Raw genomic sequence first — 21,342 nt, forward strand, 5'->3', positions numbered from 1 at the left:
ACACGAGGGAGAGCTGGGGGGCTGGCAGGCTGCTCTGGGGCGGGCGGCCTGTGTTTGTGGAGGAGGTTGACGGCGGCTTCCCCACCTGCAGTTTCTCTGTTCTCCTCCCCCACCCCCAGGCACTGGACTCTCTGTGGCAGCAAGCAATCTCTTCATTTTTCTAGAAGCCCTCGCAGCTGCCCACTGGGGGTTGGTCCGCTTCCCTGGGGTGGGGGTGGGGGGGGCCGGGAGGGCCTGGCCTTTCTCACATCTCTAGGTTTATGATCTCTCCCATTCTGGGAGGGCATTGTCTTTAGCCGCATCCGTCTTCTTCCCCTCCTGTACCATTACCTCCAACTGCCACTGAGGGCCTCCTCACCCGGAAGGCTCAGAGAAGGGGGGTGGGCACCTCACGTGCAGACAGCGTCCGCCTCTCTAGCCTTGGAGGACCACAGAGGTGGTGACAAAGCACCTCAAATGTAGTTATCAGAATGACCCCAGAGGGTTGACTGATTGGCGTGAGGGGTTTTTAAAATACATTTTCACTGGCGAGGTACAAGACGTGTGGCTGGGCAGGAGCCTCGCGTGGCTACCATCGCCTCTGCTCCCATGGGGAGTAAGAATCGGGTCCCCACTTCGTGAGACTGTCCTGGGATGGATCAGGACACGGGCTGCTCCTTCATAATGTTGGCATCTGTACCTCACCCTTTCACACAAGCTGTGTGTCCAAGTGTCTGAAGACCGAGTGGGACTTTCCCAAGGTTCCAAGCTGTTCTGCACAGACAAACCAGTGAGGGTTTGTGTCTGGCTGGCGGAATTTCTTTGAAGACCTGCTTTCTTTGGAACAGCCTACCCAACGGTGAGATTAGGGAGAGGGGTCCGTGGCCGGAACGGCACAAGGCTGCCCATATTTGCCAAAAGAACCAGGCATTTGCTGAACAGCTGCACTGGGCAGGTCCAATCCATCTACACCCCCCAGTTTGCACTTGAGGAAACTGAGTCTCAGAGCAGAAGGAGACCAGTAATTCTGGCTCCAGGACCAGGGCTATGGGTGCAGGTCAGAGCTTCTCAGACTATTGGGGATGAAGGACTAATTTTTTTCCCCCCTCCCGTCTGTCATGGACCAAAAGATTTTGTGAATTATAGACTGAGTGAAAACTGTGTTAGTTGACTAGGCCTGTTACAACAGCCTACCAAAGACTGGGTGACTGGAGACATAGAAGCTTTATTTCTCACAGTTCTGGAGCCCGTGAAGTCCAAGGTCAAGGTGCTAGCAGATTTGGTGTCGGGTGAGAACACCCCCCTTCCTGGCTTGCAGATGGTGGGCTTCTTGCTGTGTCCTCCTGTAGTGGAAAGGGAGGGAGGGGGAGAGAGGGCAGGCGGGAAGGAAGAAAGAAGTCCGTTCCTCTTTTTCTTCTTCTAAGGGCACTAATCCCATCGTGGGGGCACCACCCTCATAACCTCACCTAAACCCAATTATTTGCCAAAGGCTTTGCCTCCAGATACCATCACTCTTGGTATTAAGGCTTCAATAGATGGACTTTGAGGGACGTGAACATTCAGTCCACAGTACTGATTGACCAGGAAAATGAAATCGTAGTAAGGAAAAAAACACAAAGATGTAACCTCCCAGCCTTTACTTTTTTTAGAGCAGTTTGAGGTTTAGAGCAAATTGAACACCAAGTACGGAGATCTCTCCTACAGCTCCGGCCCCTAGGCATGTACCGCCCCCCCCCCCCCATCCGCATCTCACGCCCCAGCGCTGCATTTCCAGAACTTGCTCTTGTCAGGGGCCAGGAACAAAGCGTTCTTGGCCTGGGTCAGTGGCCTGCACTCTAAGCGGGGCATGTTGGGATTCCTCCCCTAGCCCCACTTTCAGCCCTGAGTCTGTTTTGTGTGCGGGGCCCTGGGGACACGGATGAGGAAGCCTGGGAGTGGGAAGATGGGCAGACACCCTTCCCTCCGCACCCACGTGTCTCTGAGGCTGCAGTCACAGAGAAGAGCTTTGGCAAGCCCCTCAGGATTCGGGAGAGCTGGCAGAGGAGAGAAGTAGCTCCTGTCTCCACCCAGCTTTTGGGGAAACAGAACAAAGTAGCACATCTCCACCCTCGCCACCCCCCTGCTCCCCCCACCAAAGGAGGGTGCAGAAGAGAACAGTGAAGGGGGTGAGGGAGGGACCCGGACAAGGGCATCTTTGTTTACGTGGTTTTCCTCCCTGCCGCTGCTGCAAGGGAAGCCAAGTCTGGGGCCACAAGGCACCACATTGCTTCCATTTCTCTCTCCCTGAAGGCGCCATCACCCTCCCACTCACTCAGCAGGTGTTTATTGAGCTCCAGAGTCCAGGCAGCCGGCCAGGTGCTGGGGAAAGACTGCTCAGAGGAGAGAGGGGGCAAATAAAGTATGCAAATAATAAATGCAAGTTACATTTCTCTGGGCTGCTGCTGAACGGCTCCCTGACCCCAAGGGACGGTCTTTTGGTCACCTGGGAAGACTGAAGGTCCTGGGCCTGATTTATCAGGATGGTTTGAAGGATCCTTCATCCTTGACTGTGAAACAGGTCCTGGCGGACAAGGTCAGAGCCGCAGGGCAGAGCTCTGCCCACCTGGGCTTGTGGCAGAGCAGGTGGTTACCATCTTGGAAATCCTTTAAAGAAAAGTTATTCGTGACACCTGTTAAAGATGGGCAGGAAGACTTATTTCAGGAGAAACTGCAGTGGCGTTTTGCAGTAGGGGAGACAGATCAGGCTCAACTCTGACTACAAGGACAAGTGCCAGGGAGCAGGGTGGGGTCAGTGGACGGAAAATGACAAGAGGAGACATCAGGGCTGCGGGATGTTTGCTAGACCAACTCACTAGGACTCTTTGGAAGGCAGGCCATGGTGATCAGATACCAAGGGTTGGGAGAGGGAGTAGGGTTTTTCGCTATACTGCCCCAGCAGGATCCTTGTTAAAACCAAGGACAGAGCTCAAGGTTGGAGCCTGGTCAGAAAGAGGATTCAGAGGAGCCAATTCAAGTTTGGCCAAGGAGAGAGTCTTTGTCCTGACGAGCACCTTTTCTTTTGAAAGAGCACCTCTTGCCACACTGTGTCCTTGGCCTCAGGCATGTCATCGTCTCAGCAGGAAGCTTCTTTTCATGCCCACAGCTGGCAGGATCCTTTGTGTTTTGCCCTAACAAAGGAGCTAGGGCCAAAATTCTGGATGAATCCTAGTTCCTCTCTTTTGAAAGGTGGCTGTAGGACCCAGGTGGATGGAGACTTCTTCCAGTGTCTGCAGATACTGAGCATGAATGCAAAAGGATCCATTTCATGGTGGGAGGGGGGACACCTATCAGACAGGAAGGGCTCCATGCAAGGAGAGTTGCTGGATTACTTTGCTTTTGGTAGGAGCAGTTTCTCCCACTGCTTCCGTATCTGTTTGGTGGAGGCAAGTGGGTTTTCAACAAGAAATCATAAACCACAGTATCAGAGGTGTCAGGGACAGAGGCCTACCTCTTCGTTTTATAGATGAGGAGCCCAACATCCAGAGAGGTTAATTCATTTGCTGAGGATCACCTAAGCTACAAATATCAGAATTCAAGAACTTTACCTATGTCTTCCACCTTCTGTCATCACAGACAGCGCGTTCCTCTCCAGACTGCCCTAGCATGGAGCTACAAGAAGGTAAAGGAAACACCTGCAGGCACTCTTAAGCAATTGTAACATTAACACCAATGTAGCAATGAAAAATATTAATAATGTCTAACATTTATTGGGAGTCCTTCCAGAGTATTAACTTAGTTCTGGTAATCATCACAATAACCGTCCCAATTCACTAAATTCACTAGTTCTTAGGGCTTTACTTGATTTCTCTCGTCTAATTGCATTGGCTGATATCTCCAGTACAAACAGTAGTGGAGATGAGCGGACATCCTTGATTTTTTTTTCTGATCTTAGAGGAAATGCCTCTGATGCTTCCCATAAAGATGTTATCTTTAGGACAAAATCATATATTTTCCATCATATTAAGGAAGTATACAACAATCTTGAAGTTTTTGAGGTTTTTCCTTCCTCCTCTTCCTCCCTTTTTTCTTGGAAGAGCTATCGAATTTTTCTCAGCTTTTATGAAGATAATCATGATTTTTTTTGCCTTAGATTTATTAACATGGGCTATGGTTTTAATGGATTTGTAATAGTGAACCAACACTGCATTCTTGAACAAATCCCACTTATTCACGATGAATTATTTTCTTAGTGTTAGATGTTAGATTCACTGTTTGCTTATATTTTATTTAGAAATTTTGCAGTGATATTTATGAATGGTACTGGTCTATATATTTCTCTATACTGCTTCTGGTTTAGCTATCAGTGTTATATTTGTTTCATAAAACATATTAGAAAGTTTTCCTTCCTTTTCAGTGCTGTGGAACATTTTAAGAACACTGGATTATCTTGTCTGTAAAAGTGTGGTAGAATTTCTTGTGGAAACATTTCTGAGTCTGGTGCTTTTGTGTAGGCTAGTTCCTTAATATCTCCATTTATTCAATGGAGTTGGTCCCTTTAAACTTTCTTTTTATAATTCTTTAAAATATTTACTTATTTTTGAGAGAGACAGAGCACATGTGGGGAAGGGGCAGAGAGAGAGGGAGACACAGAATCAGAAGCAGGCTCCAGGCTCTGAGCCATCAGCACAGAGCCCTTTGCAGGGCTGGAACCCATGAACCACGAAATCGTGACCTGAGCCAAAGTCAGACGCTTGACAGACTGAGCCACCCAGGCACCCCTAAACTTTCTCATTCTAATGGTGGTCAATTGGAGTAATTTTAATTTTCCTGGGAAATCATCCATTTCATATAGTTTTCCAGATTTATTTGCATAGAAGTCTTGTGAAGTAGTCATAAGTAAAAGTAAACTTCTGTTCCAAAGGTTATTTCCCCCTTGACGTTCTTCATTTTGTGTTCTTTCCTATTTGTCTTGACCAACCTGCTAATGATTTGGTTAGTTTATTAATTTTTTAAAACAATTTTTAAATGTTTTTATTTATTTTTGAGACAGAGAGAGACAGAACATGATCAGGGGAGGGGCAGAGAGAGAGGGAGACACAGAATCTGAAGCAGGCTCCAGGCTCTGAGCTGTCAGCACAGAGCCTGACGTGGGGCTCAAACTCACAGACTGTGAGATCATGACCTGAGATGAGGTTGGAAGCTTAACCTACTGAGCCACCCAGGCGCCCCAAGTTTATCAATTTTTTAACAGAATTTTATTCGTCAATTACATCTACTGTTTCTCTACTCATTAATTTCTGCTTTTATCTTTATTATTTTTTATGCTTTCTTCTGGTTTACTCTGTTGTTCTTTTTCAACTGTTTTGACCTGGAAGTTGAACTCCTTTTATTTTTATTGATAAATGTATGTAGCGTGATGATTTTTCTTATTGCTTTAATTGCATTCTATAGAGTGTGGTATGTTTTCATTGTGATTAGGGACCCCTCTTGAGGAAAAAGTATACAAAATTATGAATATAAAATTAGGTACCTGGCTTTGAAAGGGGTGCATGTAATTGAGGGGCCATCATACTTGAAATTTTACTAGCTTCACAGTAAGTCCACCTCTGTTTAAACACAAGGCCTGGGATTTACACATGATAGTTGTCGTTGGCATTTTGAGATGACTTAGTCATCAGGGAAGACCTTGACACATGAGTAGCAAGAAAACAGAATTGCAAAGAGAATGAACTGTAATGGTGTGTGCATCGCTTGTGCTTAGCACTTGGCAGAATTTACCTCCATACTATACCGCATGCCTGATTGTTTTACTATTACTGTTTTATAAACAATAAGAAGGAGTTTCTGAAACGTTAAAATACTTGCTTCAGATCACACAGCTGGTGAGATTAAACCCAGCCAAGTCCAACCTGGAAGCCCCTGTCCTTGTCACTACACACATGGCATTGTTGGTACCCAGAAGGGACTGGCCGTGTGCTCCTCCCCCGAGCAGCCGGTTCAGAAGCTTGTATTTCAGAAAGCCACCTGGAAAGGCAAGTACTGGTGGTGCATGGTTACTTTTTGTGGGTGTTGGACAAAGCATGCTGACTGTATCAGTCACCGATGGCTGTGTAACAAATCATCCTCAGACAATACATACTCACTACCTCACAGGCTCTGAGAGTCAGTAACCTGGGAGCAGCTTGATTGGATGGGTCTGGCTTAGGGACAGTCATGAGGTCGCTGTCACGCAGTCAGAGCAGCAGCCAGCTGAAGGCTCACCTGGGACTCAGGGCTGGCTTCCAGGCTCACTCCTGTGGTGTGGACAGGCTTCAGTTTGTCACTGGCTACTGACTGGAGACTTGAGTTCCTTACTGTATAGACCTGTCTATGGGGATGCTTACAACAAGGCAACCAGCTTCCCCCAGAATGTGTGATCTGAGAGACAGAGAAAAACTGGAGAGACTGCTGAGAGGGAAGCTGCAGGCTTCTTAAATTGTACCTTGGAAGTGACAAGCCACCATTTCTGTTTGTTAGAAGCAAGCCGTGAAGTCCAGCCCACAATCTGGGGAGGGGAATTCAGCTGTACCCTTTGAAGGTGTATCCAAATACGTGTGCATGTATTTTTAAAACCACCACAGTGCCAAAGGGAGACTTCAGCATTTATCTCTGCCATGGGACTTAGAACAGGGATTCTGCCTAGACTGAGGTCATCCTCCGGAACCCACTCCTTGCTCTGCCTAGAGATCTAAGCCCCTCCTCATCCTGTGGGATAGGGAGAGGCGGTTGCCCTCATTCCCGCATTCATTCACTCACTCCCTTGGCAAATATTTATCAAGTGACAACTAGATGGTGGGTGCGGTTCCAGGAACTGGGGATGAGGCAGAGAACAAAACACATTCCACCCCGTCCTTGGGCTCAGAGAGCTTTGATTTGAGTGAGAGTGGCCAGATAATAAAGAAATGATTAAAACAACAGCAATAGTGATAAGGACTATGAAGAAAAATAAAGCACGATGAAAGGATAGGAGGTGACAGGGGCCGCTGCCCCCAGACAGAGAAAACAGATGAGGTCTTGCTGCATTGTATCAGAGGACCTGCTCAGAGAAATCCTCTTTGCTCAGGTGACATTTCAGCTGAAACCTGAGATGAGAGTGAGCCACAGGGCTCCTGGGAGGGAGCACAGCAAGGGCAAAGGCCCTGGGGCAGGAATGTTCTTGGTGTGTGTTGATGAAGTGTTCTGGTTAGGATGGAGAGAGCACGGGAACGGTGGATGGGAAAACGGGTCAGAGAGGAGGCCAGGGTTCTTGGTTTTTAAGTCTATGTGGGATGGAGCCCATTTAAAGGGATTTGAGCAGGGGCTTAACATGATTTTGCCATGCTAATGGGTTCACTCTGGCCACTGTTCAGACGGGGAGGAGGAGGGAAGGAGACAGGGGGCTGCTGCAATTACCCAGGGAGTGGTGACCGTGGTGGGTGGGTGGTTCTAAGGAGGACGCAGCAGACGTCATGAGACACGGTCAGATTCAGATGTGGCTCCTGCCACAGCCGCTTACGTGGAGGCGGTGGGGTCGCTGGCCTCAGACAGTGAGGTTCCTGCCACTTTTGTAAGCTTCTAGCCCAGTGGTGACCATTGCTTGAATACACCATGTTCTGAGTACCATGTTCCAGGCACTGTGCTAGGTCTAACGGGGAAAGAAATGAGCGAGACCACACGGCCCTCCCAGAATAGCAGGGCAGAGAGGCAGCTGAGCCGTGCACCACGGCGTGCTGTGCAACAGGCTGTGAAAAGTACCCGAGGCGTCACAAGGCAGCGAGCCTTCTGCTCTGGGCGGGGACACGGAGGGCCGCAGGGGATTTCCACTGGCAGGAATGGGGTGGCTGGTGTTCCAGGCAGAGGAAGAAGAGTCCTGGTGGTGGGAGAAGTTGTGTTTGGAGGACAGGTGGTTCCAGAAGCAGGGAACAGTTGCAGGAGATGATGCAGGACGAGGGTTAGGATCCACTTACAGAGACCCTGGAATCCCAGGCTGAGGCAGTTGGGTTGGAGGGGAGCCCTGGAAAGAGCTCCCAGGTCCCAGGCAGCATAGGTTGGAGCGGAGGAAACCGAAAACACGGACCCCTGTGGAGCTGTTATTGCTAACACTATCAGGACAGGATTTAAGAACAAAGATAATGATCACAGTACAGTTGAAAAATAGCAAGACAGGGGCGCCTGGGTGGCTCAGTCGGTTGAGTGTTTAACTTCGGCTCAGGCCGTGATCTCACGGTTGGTGAGTTGAAGCCCCGCATCGGGCTCTGTGCTGAGAGTTCAAAGCCTGGAGCCTGCTTTGGATTCTGTGTCTCCCTCTCTCTCTCTGTTCCTCCCCTGCTCATGCTCGCTCGCTCTCTCTCTCTCTCTCTCAAAAATATTAAAAAAAGTTTTTTAATACAACAAAAAAATAGCAAGAGAAAATTGAAATAAGCCTAATTAAGCAGCCTAGTTAAAACTCCTTGCATTAAAACCTTTTAAATTGGCAAATGTGATAGAATAATGTGTATCCATTAAAAAGTGTTTTCAAAGAAATTCTTAATGACATGGGGAAGAGTTTGCAATATAATGTAAGTAAAAGGATTTAGGAAATACAGCACAGTGCACAGTATATAGTCTGAACAGAAAGGTAGCAAAATGTTTACAGTCATTTTCTCTAGGTGCTGAGATTACATGTGATTGCCATTTTCTTTTTTCTACTTTTCTTTTTTTAAAAATTTTAAAATTTTTTGAGAGAGAGAGAGAATGAGCACAGGAGGGGAAGACAGAGAGAGGGAGACACAGAATCCAAAGCAGGCTCCAGGCTCTGAGCTGTCAGCACAGAGCCCAACGAGGGGCTCGAGCCCATGAACATGAGATCATGACCTGAGCCCAAGTTGGATGCTTAACTGACTGAGCCACCCAGGCGTCCCTTTTTCTACTTGTCTAAATTTTTCCAACATTTCACAGGAATTTGCATTACTTTTGGAATCAGAAAAATCGCTTGTATATAAAGATTACACATTGATTCTATTTAAAATTTTTTTTAATGTTTATTTGTAAGAGAGACAGAGACAGACTGTGAGCTGGGGAGGGGCAGACAGAGAGGCAGACACAGAATCTGCAGCCCGTTCCAGGCTCTGAACTGTCAGCACAGAGCCCCGCACAGGGCTCCAACTCACAAACAGTGAGATCATATCCTGAGTTGAAGTCAGACACTGAACTGACTGAGCCACCCAGGGGCCCCAAGATTAAACACTGATTTTAAATAAGGACTGGCTAACATGATTCAGAAGGATGGTCTTGAAAACCTGACTGGGAGGACTAAATACTTCGGAGGCAGAAGTGACAAACATTTGGGCTAACTGGATATGGGAGAAAGAAGGAGGCAAGAGTCAAAGATCTGTATTCTTCCTCACTCCCTTCTTGGCAGCAGGTGGAGCAATCCTATTAAAATAAAATCCAGATCAATTTCCTCCTCTGCTCTAAACCCTCCAGTGGCTCCCACCTGACTCAGAATAAAAGCCAGAATCCGTAGCCCACTTACAGGGACCCACATACCGAACTTAGGGTTATCCCTGACATGGTGGTCTTACCCTCTCCTTCCTGCCCTCTGCTCCGACTGCCTCACTGTGCTGAACACGCCCCAGGACCTTTGTACCTACCATCTCCTTGCCTGCAATGCTTTGTGAAATCTCTGTGTTTTGCTGCCCTCACCTATTCCCTTCTCACCGAGGCCTTTTCCTGGGCACCCTCTCCAAAACTGCATTCCCCTGGCACTTCCATCCTTTGGTTGCTTAATATTTATCCCTAGCACACATCATAACTATATATTTTACTCGTTTGGTTTTTGTCTCTTCCATTAGCATATAAATTGCAGGAGGGCAGGGGTTTTGTTTTGTTCACAGCTCCTGGCACGGTATTAATACTGAGTAAATGCTTGTTGAATCTAAATAAAGAACTCAAGTGTTCCATTTACCTCCAGGGAACATCAGATCTGCCATCATTTAGTAAAAGGCATTTGGTGGCTTGACTCTTTTCAATCGTACATTCTCTCGGTTCATTTAAAGTTAGAGTCCATTCTTAAGGATTCCATTTCCACGTGATTTGTTGGTTTGTTTTCAGGAACTACATCACTCTGTTCGTGGCTTCCGGGCTGATGTCCCCACCTCACCAGGGTAAGCTGCACTGGGGGCTCACTGGTGTCCCAAGCTGTGGAGTGCCAGCCTAGGAAACATACTACCTCCTGGCCAGATTGGCTGGGACCCCTGGAACCCTGGCCAGTGAGAGCTACTGCATGGGATGGAAGCTTCTGGAGTCGGTGGAGACCCTCTCTCATCTCCAGACCGTAGCCCGGTGTCTTCTTTGCACCTAACGGGTTTTTTAATGAAAACAACTTGAGCCAAGCAGTAAAATGGGAAGGGTTTATCCCTGCCCCCCTGCCCCCAATCTCACCCACTATAGATAAACCAAGGGAACACCAAATGACTGTTCTCTTTTTTACTAAAGAGAAATCTGGAAAACGCAGGCCCTGGACAATCTATGGGGAGTGAGTCTACACATGCATTTTGCTCTGGGAGCAGAGTCCGGAGTTTATTGAATGAGTTGCTCTGTTCCCATATGGCCCACCAGGTGGCTGTAGAATGTCACGGATGGGCCCAGCAAGCTGGCCTGGGCTGAAGAAGGCCAGGACAGCCGGCCAGGACAGCCAGGCGCTGCCCAGAGACCCCGGCCCACCTTCAGGCAGGGCTGTTCTGTGTTTTCCTACAGGGACGCCAGACGAGGATGTCGGCCCCTGAGACTTTCCTAGGAGAAGCATGGCTAACGCCGTGGAGTGTTTCCACGGCCAGGAGCTAGCTAGCTGCTCCGTGTATCTCATCTGCTTTCTCTCTTACTCTCGAGAGCCAGCCTCTGAGGGAAGCATGGTCATTGTCTCCATTTCTCAGGTGAGGCCACCAAAGCACACCGAGCTTAGGTAACTTACTAGATGCCTCGGTGCTGTTGGGGATCCAGGGTGAAAGGGAACCAGATCCCATGCATTGGCCCAGTCCCCGGGCCACACGGCAGCTGGCATGTCCCTGCTGTGCACCCCCAGGGCACGGGACTAGCCCCCACCCTCTGTGTCCCGCTCCAGCACGGTGACTGGCACCAAGCCGTGCTCCCAGCTGGAGGAGTGCGCTGAGGGAGCGGGCAGGGTAGAAGGTAAGCTGGTGTTTACTTGTGCGAGCCCCTTCCCCTGGAACTCTTCTTGAGTGAAAAGTGAAATAGGTGAAATAAAAGGCAATCGGAAACAGACTTGCTCCTGTCTGGACGGCACGGGCCCCCAAACCTAACGTTCACCAACCTTTCCTGCCAAACGGTGGGCTGACTATTCTCCGTGGCCCCTGGCATCCTGTTCCTGGCCCCCTTGTCCCAGGTAGCTGCCCACCCACCCCCAGGCTCCCTGTAGGTGACATCTTACACGAGCAGCATCCTGCTTGGTATTTCAGGTGCCTGGGTACCCGCGGGCCATACCGGTGACCACATGGCCCCGCAGAAAACAGGGGAAGGCACTGCACAGCCAGCCACTGGCAAGACAGGGTTGAGGGGAAATCACTGCTTCTGGTCCTTCGGGCAAATTACCTACCACATCTGAGGCCAGTTTCTTTATCAGTGAAATGGAGGTAACATCTGCTTACCTGCTAGTGGGTGCTAGTGGGACCGGCTGGAATTCATGAAACCCCGGTGAGTGTTAAGTGTTTTGTTGGTAAGTTACTAGGAGCGATGGAGTATTAGAGGGTTTCCAGTGAGGATGTGCGGGGAGGGTGATGGATAAAGAGATCAGTTTGCACTGTTGACATTGAACCACGTCAGTGATGCAGTTGCAGCCTTTAGAGTCGGAAGCCGGGCGGGAGCCTGCTCTGAGCCCCCGAGGCCAGCGCACCGAAGGGACCCTCAGATGTTCCCCAGAATGTGTCCCTCTCCTCACCGAGCCAGAGCCTGTCCCCTGCTGTGACAGATACCTAACAAGACTCCTTGACACCTTAACTGTTTGCTCCCAAATGGGCCATAAGAACATTATTTATTTTTTAAATAAAGATCTGCAGACCAGCTCTCCACAAAGTAAGCTTGGGGACGGCCCAAGTTGACTGAAGAGCTGGCCTGGAGCAGGTGTGCTGGGAAGGGGTTAACGGCCGGCTCTCTGGGGGCAGAGTGCTTCCCGGGCCACACACACTATAGAGTAACTCGCATAAAGGATGTATATAGAGCACACAAAGTACAATAACTTTATCCCCTATTCCAATCAGTAGAGATGTCACTGACGTCACCGAAAAATGAGTGCCACTCTGATATGAATGTTAGCCGAGGTTTGTAAAATTTTTAATATTTTTTCTTTTAGAGAGCGCTTATGTGTGCACACAAGCAGGGAAGGGGCAGAGGGAGAGAGAGAGTTTTTTTTTTTTTTTTTTTAATGCTTTGGCTTTTGAGAGAGAGGGTGAGCGGGGGAAGGGCAGAGATCGAGGGAGACAGAGGATCTCAAGCAGGCTCTGCACTGACAACAGGGAGCGCAATGTGGGGCTTGAACTCACAAACCGTGAGATTATGACCTGAGCTGAAGTTGGACGCTCAGCCAACTGAGCCACCGAGGCGCCCGAGAGAGAGAACCTTAAGCAGACTCCATGCTCAGTGTGGAGCCTGACGTGGGGCTCGGTCCCATGACCCTGGGATCATGACCTGCGTCGAAATCAGGAGTTGACGCTCAACGCTCGGCACACCGAGCCCCCCGGGTGCCCCATGCCGCTGGTTTCGTTGATGTTAACGAGTAAGACAGATCCTAAACGAAGGAGGTGTGTGTCAGAACGTCCCTGCCCGTGCATGCCACAAGTGACTTCTTTGCCAAATTGGCTCATGGTGGGTCGGGTGTGGAAAGACTCCTTCCCTCATGTTTCTGTGCTAGTCACCACGTCGTGGCTGCAGGCACGAAACTTTTAGTTCTTCTTGATGTCTTCTCCACCACTTTCTTAATTCTAGACAATCAAGAAAACAATAGATCAAGTTTGCTCATATCTGGGAGCACATACCCCCCCCCCCCCCACGGCCGCTTGTGAGCTCTCAGTGTGACGTTGCTGAGGTCAGTCATGAAGACAGGTGCTTCTTCCTGGTAGCTGGTGTTGCCATCGTTCAGACGGCGGGGAAAAACGGAAGAGTGTGGATTAACGGTAAAACACGGTAGTAATGACTGAGTTTTGATGACTGATTACCTTTGTTTTTACCCAAGTTCATTAATTTTAGTAAGGATTGTATTTAACAGCAAAATTCTGAAAATGGGGCAGTGGGTTCTCGCGGATGTGATGCCAAGCTGTCTGCAGCAGGTGTGGCCACAGGGACCCTACACCGAGGGCAGCTCTGCCCCCCAGGATGTCCGGAGGAGAGCCAGTTGCCTGGTGTCCTCTGAGGCCCTGTGGGGTCAGGTGGTTGTTAGGGCCCTTGAAAGCCATGAACGACCTATCCTTCCTCATCCTCCACATTCCTGCCTGGCGAGGAAGCCCGTCAGGAAACCGTCCTGACTGGCAGGCTGAAGACCAGGTGTGAAGTTGGGGACATGAGGGAGAATGTCACTCTGTTGCCCCACCCTCGCACACAAGGGCACCCTACTATCCTCCTAGTTTCCTCTTAGGACATGGCTGGGACTGGAGTCCCAGACCGGGGACACCCATTACTGTTTTGGGGGTGTGTGTCTTTGGGCCAAGTATTCTCCTGAGTCTCTGAGCCTCAGTTTCCTCAGAGCACAATGGGAATGCTCTGGCCAATGGCTGTGAGGAGAGGGATGGACAGGAGGCAGCTCACAGCTGCATCCTCCACAGACCCCAGGGGCTGGGGTAGTTTTTCCCACACGAGTTCTTCATGAGAGCTTCAGGGGACTGGAAACGTCCTCACATCTCCAGATCCCATGACAAAGAGGAATGACTTCCGTCTTCCACAATTCAGGGGTGGGCGCAGCACCCAGGAGCTGTACATTCTCAGCCAGAAGGACTTGCAGGGGAACAAAGTTGACGGTGTTGAGCAGGCCTTCCAGAGTGTTCTGTGATCAGCCCCAGACTGAGCTTCTTCACTCTTTTTCCGTCTCTGTTTCACTCTTTTCTGCCTGTTTGGGTTTGGTCACTCTGAGCGCTATGCAGGAGGCGTTTACTGTGGGGAATCAGGCCACATGCGGTTGTGAGAGCTGGTGAAGAAGTCCAGGGAAGGCTGTGCCTCTGGGTGGGCAGGGCTGGCTGTTGTAGAGAAAAGCAGATGTGAATGGGGGCAAGGAAAGGCTGGAAACCACGGGCACAGAGTGGCCCTGAGTCTATCACCTCCCACCTCTGTGACGTGGTGACCTGTTGGAGCTGGCTGCACACATACCTAGTCCGGGGCTCGGAACCCATCGATGAAACAGAGGCGCCACTGGACGGTTTCTGTCCGAGCCAACAGTGGGCACCGGTCACCCAACGACACTGTGGGAGCCACGAAAGCACCCAGCTTAGCCAAGTTGATGTGGTGAAAAGCCACCACCGCACTATGCTTCTGGGGTACCAAGTGCTTTTGGACCTTCTCATCATTCTTCCAGGTTCCTATGCCTCTGCATGGAGTGTTTGCTCCAGCCATGGCACCTGGAAAACTCCTACAGCACCTTCAAAACCCTGCAGAGACATCACCTCCTCTGAGAAGAATTCCCTGACACCTGCCCTCCAGGACTAGTCCTGTACTTCACACCTGGTGACTGCCTCTGTTGTACCTGAGACATGCCTCAAGGGGACAAGCTGTGCCTGTTTGACAGCTCAGGTTGGTTCATTCATGTGCCCAAGATTGCACAGGGAGAACAGAGTTAGTGTCATACAGAGCTATAATTTGAATCCCTGTCGGTGACTCTTCTGATTCTAAGCCACCGTGACTAGAAAGCTGAGAAAGATTTGGCCCTTGCCCTTCGGAAACTATTCAGTGGAGGGGAAAGAGAGCTGCAGCGTAGTTAGGCAGCTGGTGAAATTACCAACAGAGACTCCAGGGGTGGCCCCAAGGCTGAAGTCACAGCACTGTGCTCCCCAGAGGGTCTCCAGGCTGCTCCAGGCCTGGCCAGTAGGAAGGTGAGGACCCCCTCCCTCCAGCAGCAGCTGTCAGGGAGCGTGGTTCCAGCCGACTCCTGACCGTGTGGCTTCGGGCAAGTCCTACTCCTCGTTTGGAAGAGACGGGCCTGGGACGGGTGGCTAAGATTCCTCATTCACTCACCACCATCTGGCATTGCAGGTGGTTGTCTGGATTGGGCATTTCTTATGTTATTCCACCAGAGGGCGCCAAATCCCAGCTCCTGCCAAGTTGGTTCTCTCAAAAAGGGGTGGTTTCGGGATGTGAGCTCAGAGGAGGTGATGAGTGAGAGCTGTGTGTGTGGGTTATGTGTGGAAACAATTAGGGGTGCGTGTGTGCATGTGTTTGCATGCAGCACCAGAGTTTTTTCCCAACTGTCTACATCTATTACCATCACCCCTACCCTGCCGAGTTCATCTCCAGCTTTTTGCTGCCTCCCTTGCTCAGCTCTAGCCACACAGGCCCGCTAGCGCCGCCTCCAACACTCCCTGCAAGATCTGGCCTCAGGGCCTTTGTGTGTGCTGTCCCTTCAGCCTGGAACACTGACCGCCTAGACATCCCCAGGAACCTCCCACATTCCCTCTCAGTGAGGCCTTTCCTAGCCCTCCCATAAAAAAAGTACCTCCGAACCCATTCCATGCTTTACTCTTCTTTAGAAAAACTACACAACACAATCTACACAACAAAATGTCACCTATTTAACCATTTTTCCAGTTTTGCAGTATGCAGTCCCTTCTCGTGGTGGTGCAACCATGTCCGCCATCCATCTCCAGACTTTTTTCCATCTTCCCAAACTGAAACCCTACGTCCACTGAACAATAACCCCCTACTCTGCCCTCCCCCACCCCCTGGCAATGGCTGTTCTTTTTGTCTCTATGAATCTGCTCCGGCTGTCTCGTAAAAGCCATAGAGTATTTGTCATTTTGGGTCTGGCTTATGTCACTCAGCATAAGGTCTTCAAGCGTCATCCATGTTGTAGCATGTGTCAGAATTTGCTTTTTTAAGGCTGTATGATATTCCATTATATGTATATTTATACATTATTCATTTGTTGGTAGATGCGTGGGTTGCCCCACTCTCGTGAAGAATGATGGTATGAATGTGCTCTTTTCCACGCTTTCTCTTTCTGCACAGCACTGAACCCCGTCCAGGAACCCTCCCTTTGCCCCCAACAAGACATACAAATGATGGCATACAAAAGACACAGGCCAGCTAACCTAGCATTTTTAATCTAACATCGCTTTTTAAATCTCTAAAAACGCTCGGGACCTCGAAATGCTCTTTGGACCAGCTTTATCATTTCACTTGTGTCCTCATCAACGAGTTGATAAATCTTTGACATGTTCATCCTGTATTTGTAGGACAGTCCTATTTTTAACTTTTAAGAAGTTACACCCTGAAGTTCCAGAGGTGTCTTTTTCTTTTTTAACCAGGAATTTAAACATGCCTTTGTGGGATGAAATCGAATACATCAGTTCATGATGCTCTGCCAGCCAAGCTGGGGCTTCCCGTGTCCTGGGGTCACGTGAACGGAGCAGAGACACCGCCAGCGCCTATGTTCTCCGGGACCTTCTTGAGCTGTGGCCGCTGCTCCAAAGTCCCAGGCAGCTGATGCAGACCCGTGTCTGTGGCGCCCACGAAAGACGGTGCTTTCATGAGAGCGGCCTGCCCTTTCTGAGCCCTTCTGCGAGCCGTGGGATTCCAAATGCTCTGAATGCATTAGCTGACGCTCACACGGTCCCCATGAGATAGACGCCCTGCGGCAGATGAGGAAGCCAGCCTGGAGGATCACAGTGCAAGGGGAAGTTCTAGAGCAAAGACGAGAAGGAGGGATCTGTGTGTGGCGGGATAGGTGAGTGGAATTTTTTTCTCTAGTCCCGCAACTTGTGGTGGAGATCATGCCGAGGGGGAAAGTGTCGGGTGCCAGACCCCACTCCCAGGGGACAGTCATCCCCCAGGGGACAGCACCCTTGCAGGGGGCTTGCTGACGGGGGCCAGAGCAGGCCCAGCCGCTGTGGCACCCACCTGGTGCTGGCCTGACGGGCGGGCCAGGAGGGGGCCTGCAGGGAACAAGATGCCATCTTTCCCCCGCCTGGCGTCCTGTCCCTCCCCCGAAACAACACGACACTGGGCCAAGAGGCGAAGTTCTTGTTTATTGTTGCAGCGACTCTTACAGACATTAGCGTTCAGTGAAATCAAGGAAGAGAACACATTAAATACATCACAACCCCCAAAACGGTACAGAGGAGGGGAGGGCGGGCCAGGCCGGTGACCAGACTGTCGGAGCAAGTACATTCAGTGGGTGTGTGGTGCCATCATTCCGGGCTCACGTGTATATATATTTTATTTATATAATTTATATTTATATATAGAGATCATTGAGTTTTGTGTATACAAAGAACAATATTGTTACAAATACAATACTCTACTTGTCCCAAGCTTTACAATAAGCTCTATTTCACCCTCTTTACAGAACAATAGTACAAGTTCAGACTCTAGGGGCTGTGCTGAATATGTACAAGAAATTTCCTTCCCACGTGGTCCTCACGCCCTGCTGTGATGGAGGGGGGCCAAGAGTCGGGTCGTGTGCTCCAGAGGGCCCAAGCCAGGGAAGGCGCAGACAGACACGAAGCTCAAACCAGCAAGCGGCCTTGGAAGAGGGAGAGTAAACAGGTCTAAAAGGAGGTGGCCCTTGGTTGTAAACATTGGTCACAGCCACACCACTGGGTCGAGGGACCCAAGAAAGGCGTGTGGATGGGTTTCCTCAGCGTGCAGATGGGGACGTTGGGTGCGAATGGGGGGGCCTCAGGGGCGGCAGAAGTGATGGGGGAGGTAGTCGTTTAGTCTGGGACTCTCTGAGGCCGCTGTTCCATGGTGGGCTCCAGGCCCCAAGGAGCCTGCTCTGGGGAGGGCGTGCACTCCAGGCCTTGGTCTCTGGGGGTCTCCTCCTCTTGTGAACCCAAGGCTGACGGTGGCTCCCTGAAATGCTCCCGTGTGAGAAGGCAGAGACAGGATGCGTTCTGGTGCATCCTGGCTGGACCAGGACGGGTAGACGAAGCTGAGAACCTGTCCCCGAAGCTGAGTCACCAGCACGTCCCAGCCAAGCAGCAAGAGTGGCTTTTTGCCTGGGCCCTGTTGGGGAAGGCTGCTCTGTACATAGTGTTCCCCGTGACGGGGTGGGGGTGGGGGTATTCAGATATTTACATATATAACTATATATACTGGGATGCCAGAAGAGACCACCACGTCCTATGGATTTTCAAACACGGAGTTACTAACGCTTAACTCCCTCCATCCGACGCGAGCAGGGCCAAGAATACACTCCAGGTGAACCTGTACCGAGCTCCGGGAATGAGAGTATCTGGGTGTGCAGAGCCACTTTCAGTAACAGAAGGTAGGTGGTGGACAAGTAACCTCACTCTTCTGCTACAAGATGCTGGTCTTCCAGCAGCTCTTACCAAATGGGCTTTTGCGGCACTCGTCAAACGTTCTAAGACTTTTGTGCCATAGCGGCAGAATCTGTGTTCTCTGTCCCCTCTCCTTTGGGTGAAGATGCCTAATTGTGATATTGGCAGGCTGCGTAGGGACTGCTGGCCCATCGCGTATCGGCCTCTGTCCCGGGGCTGGGGCAAGTGGCCCGAGTGGTCACCCTGGGACCAGACAGGCATGAACCCCTCCCATGACCTTCCAAGGCTCGAGGCCTCACACCCCACCACTAATGCTTTGTTCCTGTTCTACTCTCTCTTTTTGGCAGAGGGAAGAGCGACACAAGACTTGAGTCCTTGACTATATTGTCAGACACACTACAGGTGGGTAAACTGAGAACTTGGGGCCATGGTTCTGGCTGATTCGGGCTGCGTGGGGCTGAGCCTCCTCTGAAGTCCAGGGGTCCTGGACTGTCCAGGCTGGCTCCCCTGCAGAGGGGGCAGCCCCTACTTTATTAAGGTTTATACTACAAACTGAGGGTCGACCACTGATGCCTTTGGAACACTCGGCTTTCCTGACTCACAGAAACCCTGAGGTACAGAAATCCCAGGGGAACACACTGCACAGTCATCTGGGGCTAGTCTCTTGTTCTGATTTTTTTTATGTGTCTCCCTCCCCGAAATCCCTCCAACAAATAAATACATGAGCCAGTCCACAGATGCTCACCGAATTCCTGTTTCCACAGATACAACATAAATATCCCATGTGCAGAGAGCAGGGACTCTTAATATTACAAAATATATTAGTTTCTCTTCCCCTGTCTCTGCTGAGGTCATGAATGAAATGGAACAAAAAAAAAGCAAACCAACCCACACCCACCTACGTGAAAACAAAATGCTCTTTGGACCAAGAGTAATTGGAAACTGGCTCAGGATAGTATCACTACAACATTTGCATGAACTGAGACAGAATCCACAACATGAGGCACCTGGTGAGAGCACGCAGCATCTCACCCAAGTGCAAGCGCTCTCAGACCCACCAGGCAGCAAGCTGATGTTTCCAGAACACATCTGGGGATGCTTAGGCATCGTGTGAGGTCATCCTTGTCTCCTTAGTTTTGTCGTTTATTACTATTCTGGCCTCTCGAATCCCATCCTGCCACGTGGCCCTGAGCAGAGAGGAAAGCTGGTCTTACCTTGGGCCAGGAAGCCTAACACGACTGCATCTGCGTTCTCTTCCTCCACGGGAGCAGTCCGTCCTTCCGAGACCCCCAGGGTGAGTGTGGAGTGGGGGCACGAAGGGAGTCCACTAGGACCCTGAGCCAAGGCGGCGCTGGTGGGGCCAGGCCTCGGGGCGGGGGGGGGGGGGTAGGGGGGGGAATCTCGCCCTGGACAAGGCTGAGCAGCCCCTGCAGGCCTCACCTGCCAGGGAAAGGGACCTCGTGGAGAGGCGAGGTGGGCTTTCCAAGGGCTCTGTGTGCCTCACTGGTGAGGGAAGGAGGCGAGGGCGATACATACACAAGAGAGGCTGTATACGTACGTGTGTGGCAGAGAGGGAGGAAGGAAGTACCTGCCCATGTCTATCGGCTGGTTGGTGACCTCAGCACAGCCTGAGGCGGCTGGGCTGCCCCAGGACCTGCAGAGCTCTCTGCACCAAGATGGCACCCTGGTCCCAGGCCGTCTCCCTCCTACCCTTGGGGCAGAAGGCTCACCTTTAAGAACGCAATTATGTCGAAACTGAAAGTAGTTACACAAGAGGCATAAGGTTGGCTCAGAAATTCTGGGCGGAGGGGTGTGGAGCCCCAAGTCCAGTGGGGTGGGCAGGGCAAACCCTGAAAGACACAGCTGGTCTCTGCTGATACACCGTGTTCCCATACACTGAGCCAATCAGAGCCAAGACCAGCGGCTGGACTGTAGGCACTGCTGACTCAGCTCCTTCACTGTCCCCCCAGGAGCACCTCGTGGGGGAAGGGAGGACTCCCCTGGAGCCGTGACGGTCCTCCTGGGAACCCCCGGGGGCCCTTCAGGATGGTCTGGGCAGACACCCGGTGGGTACTGGCTGCTCTCTACCCTCAAGGGCGTGTGTACAAAACTTTCTGGGTGTTAAAAAAAAAAAAAAAGCAAACTGGAGAGAGAGTAAAGAGGTCTGCAGACTCTTCGCTTCCTGTGTAGAACCGGTGCTGGGCGTGAGAGGGAAATGTCTCAGTGGGCACACAGATGCAGCACGAGAAACACACCACGAGTGAGGACAGTCCTCCATGCAAGCCGCCAGGCGGGGGGGCACGGCCTCAGATGTAAACGGGTTGCTCCTGGGCCGTCAGCAGTCGGTACATGGCAGCCGGCATCGTCTTCATGTGAATCTGAGGGCAGAAACGTGCATCAGCAGGACTGAGGCTGCGGGGTGGGGTGGGGTGTGGCTGTGTGGCCATGGCCCCCCGTTGCGCCGGGGGGGGGGGCAGCACCTCTAACCACGGCGGGGTGGTGGGGGAGCTCTGAAGATCGCCCCTCACCAGCCACAGGGACCTGACTGAGGCCTCCAGGAAGAGAGGGATCCACGGGCTTTCTAAAACGTGTGGGGTGGCACAGAGTGCGCAGTGAAAACCGGGGAAGCTTTGTTTCGCAGCCAAGGCAAAAGGAGAAAATCCCGTAAAAGCAAGGGAGAGTGGCAGTAGGTAGTGGCGGTGGGTCGGGACCCCTCCCCCAGGGGGTCAGGTGGCTCAGGAGGCGGGCCCTGGAACAGCCATCCACCTGGAGGCTGGAGCCCGGAGCTGCCCCTGGAGGCCTGGTCCATCTATCAGACGTCAATCTGAGATTTCCATGGCCCAGCAGGTGTGGTGACATTAACTGGAAGAATGGACAGGCCCCGGGGGGGGGG

The 21,342-nt window shown here is 51.1% G+C and overlaps 1 protein-coding gene and 1 long non-coding RNA gene across 8 annotated transcripts in view; one reads left to right on the top strand and one right to left on the bottom strand.

The window, feature by feature from the left end:
- The first annotated feature begins 249 nt into the window (after window positions 1-249).
- On the top strand, window positions 250-19,183 carry LOC111557610. Its single transcript, XR_006588509.1, has 7 exons — window positions 250-3,637; window positions 10,069-10,121; window positions 10,714-10,889; window positions 11,433-11,667; window positions 12,955-14,745; window positions 16,476-16,894; window positions 17,516-19,183. It is a non-coding gene; the product is annotated as an uncharacterized LOC111557610 (long non-coding RNA).
- The window catches only part of APBA1 (amyloid beta precursor protein binding family A member 1), a 206,265-nt gene continuing 202,098 nt past the window's right edge, over window positions 17,176-21,342 (bottom strand). For 6 of the 7 annotated variants that reach the window (XM_023243334.2, XM_023243338.2, XM_023243333.2 and 3 more), the window contains one exon: window positions 17,176-20,827. In XM_023243334.2, coding sequence (XP_023099102.2) covers window positions 20,756-20,827 — 72 coding nt within the window. In that variant the 3' untranslated portion in view covers window positions 17,176-20,755. The remainder of the gene's footprint in view (window positions 20,828-21,342) is intronic. The other variant, XR_006588508.1, reaches the window with a different exon arrangement.

This window comes from Felis catus, chromosome D4 (assembly GCF_018350175.1).
Source record: "Felis catus isolate Fca126 chromosome D4, F.catus_Fca126_mat1.0, whole genome shotgun sequence".
Lineage (NCBI taxonomy): Eukaryota > Metazoa > Chordata > Mammalia > Carnivora > Felidae > Felis > Felis catus.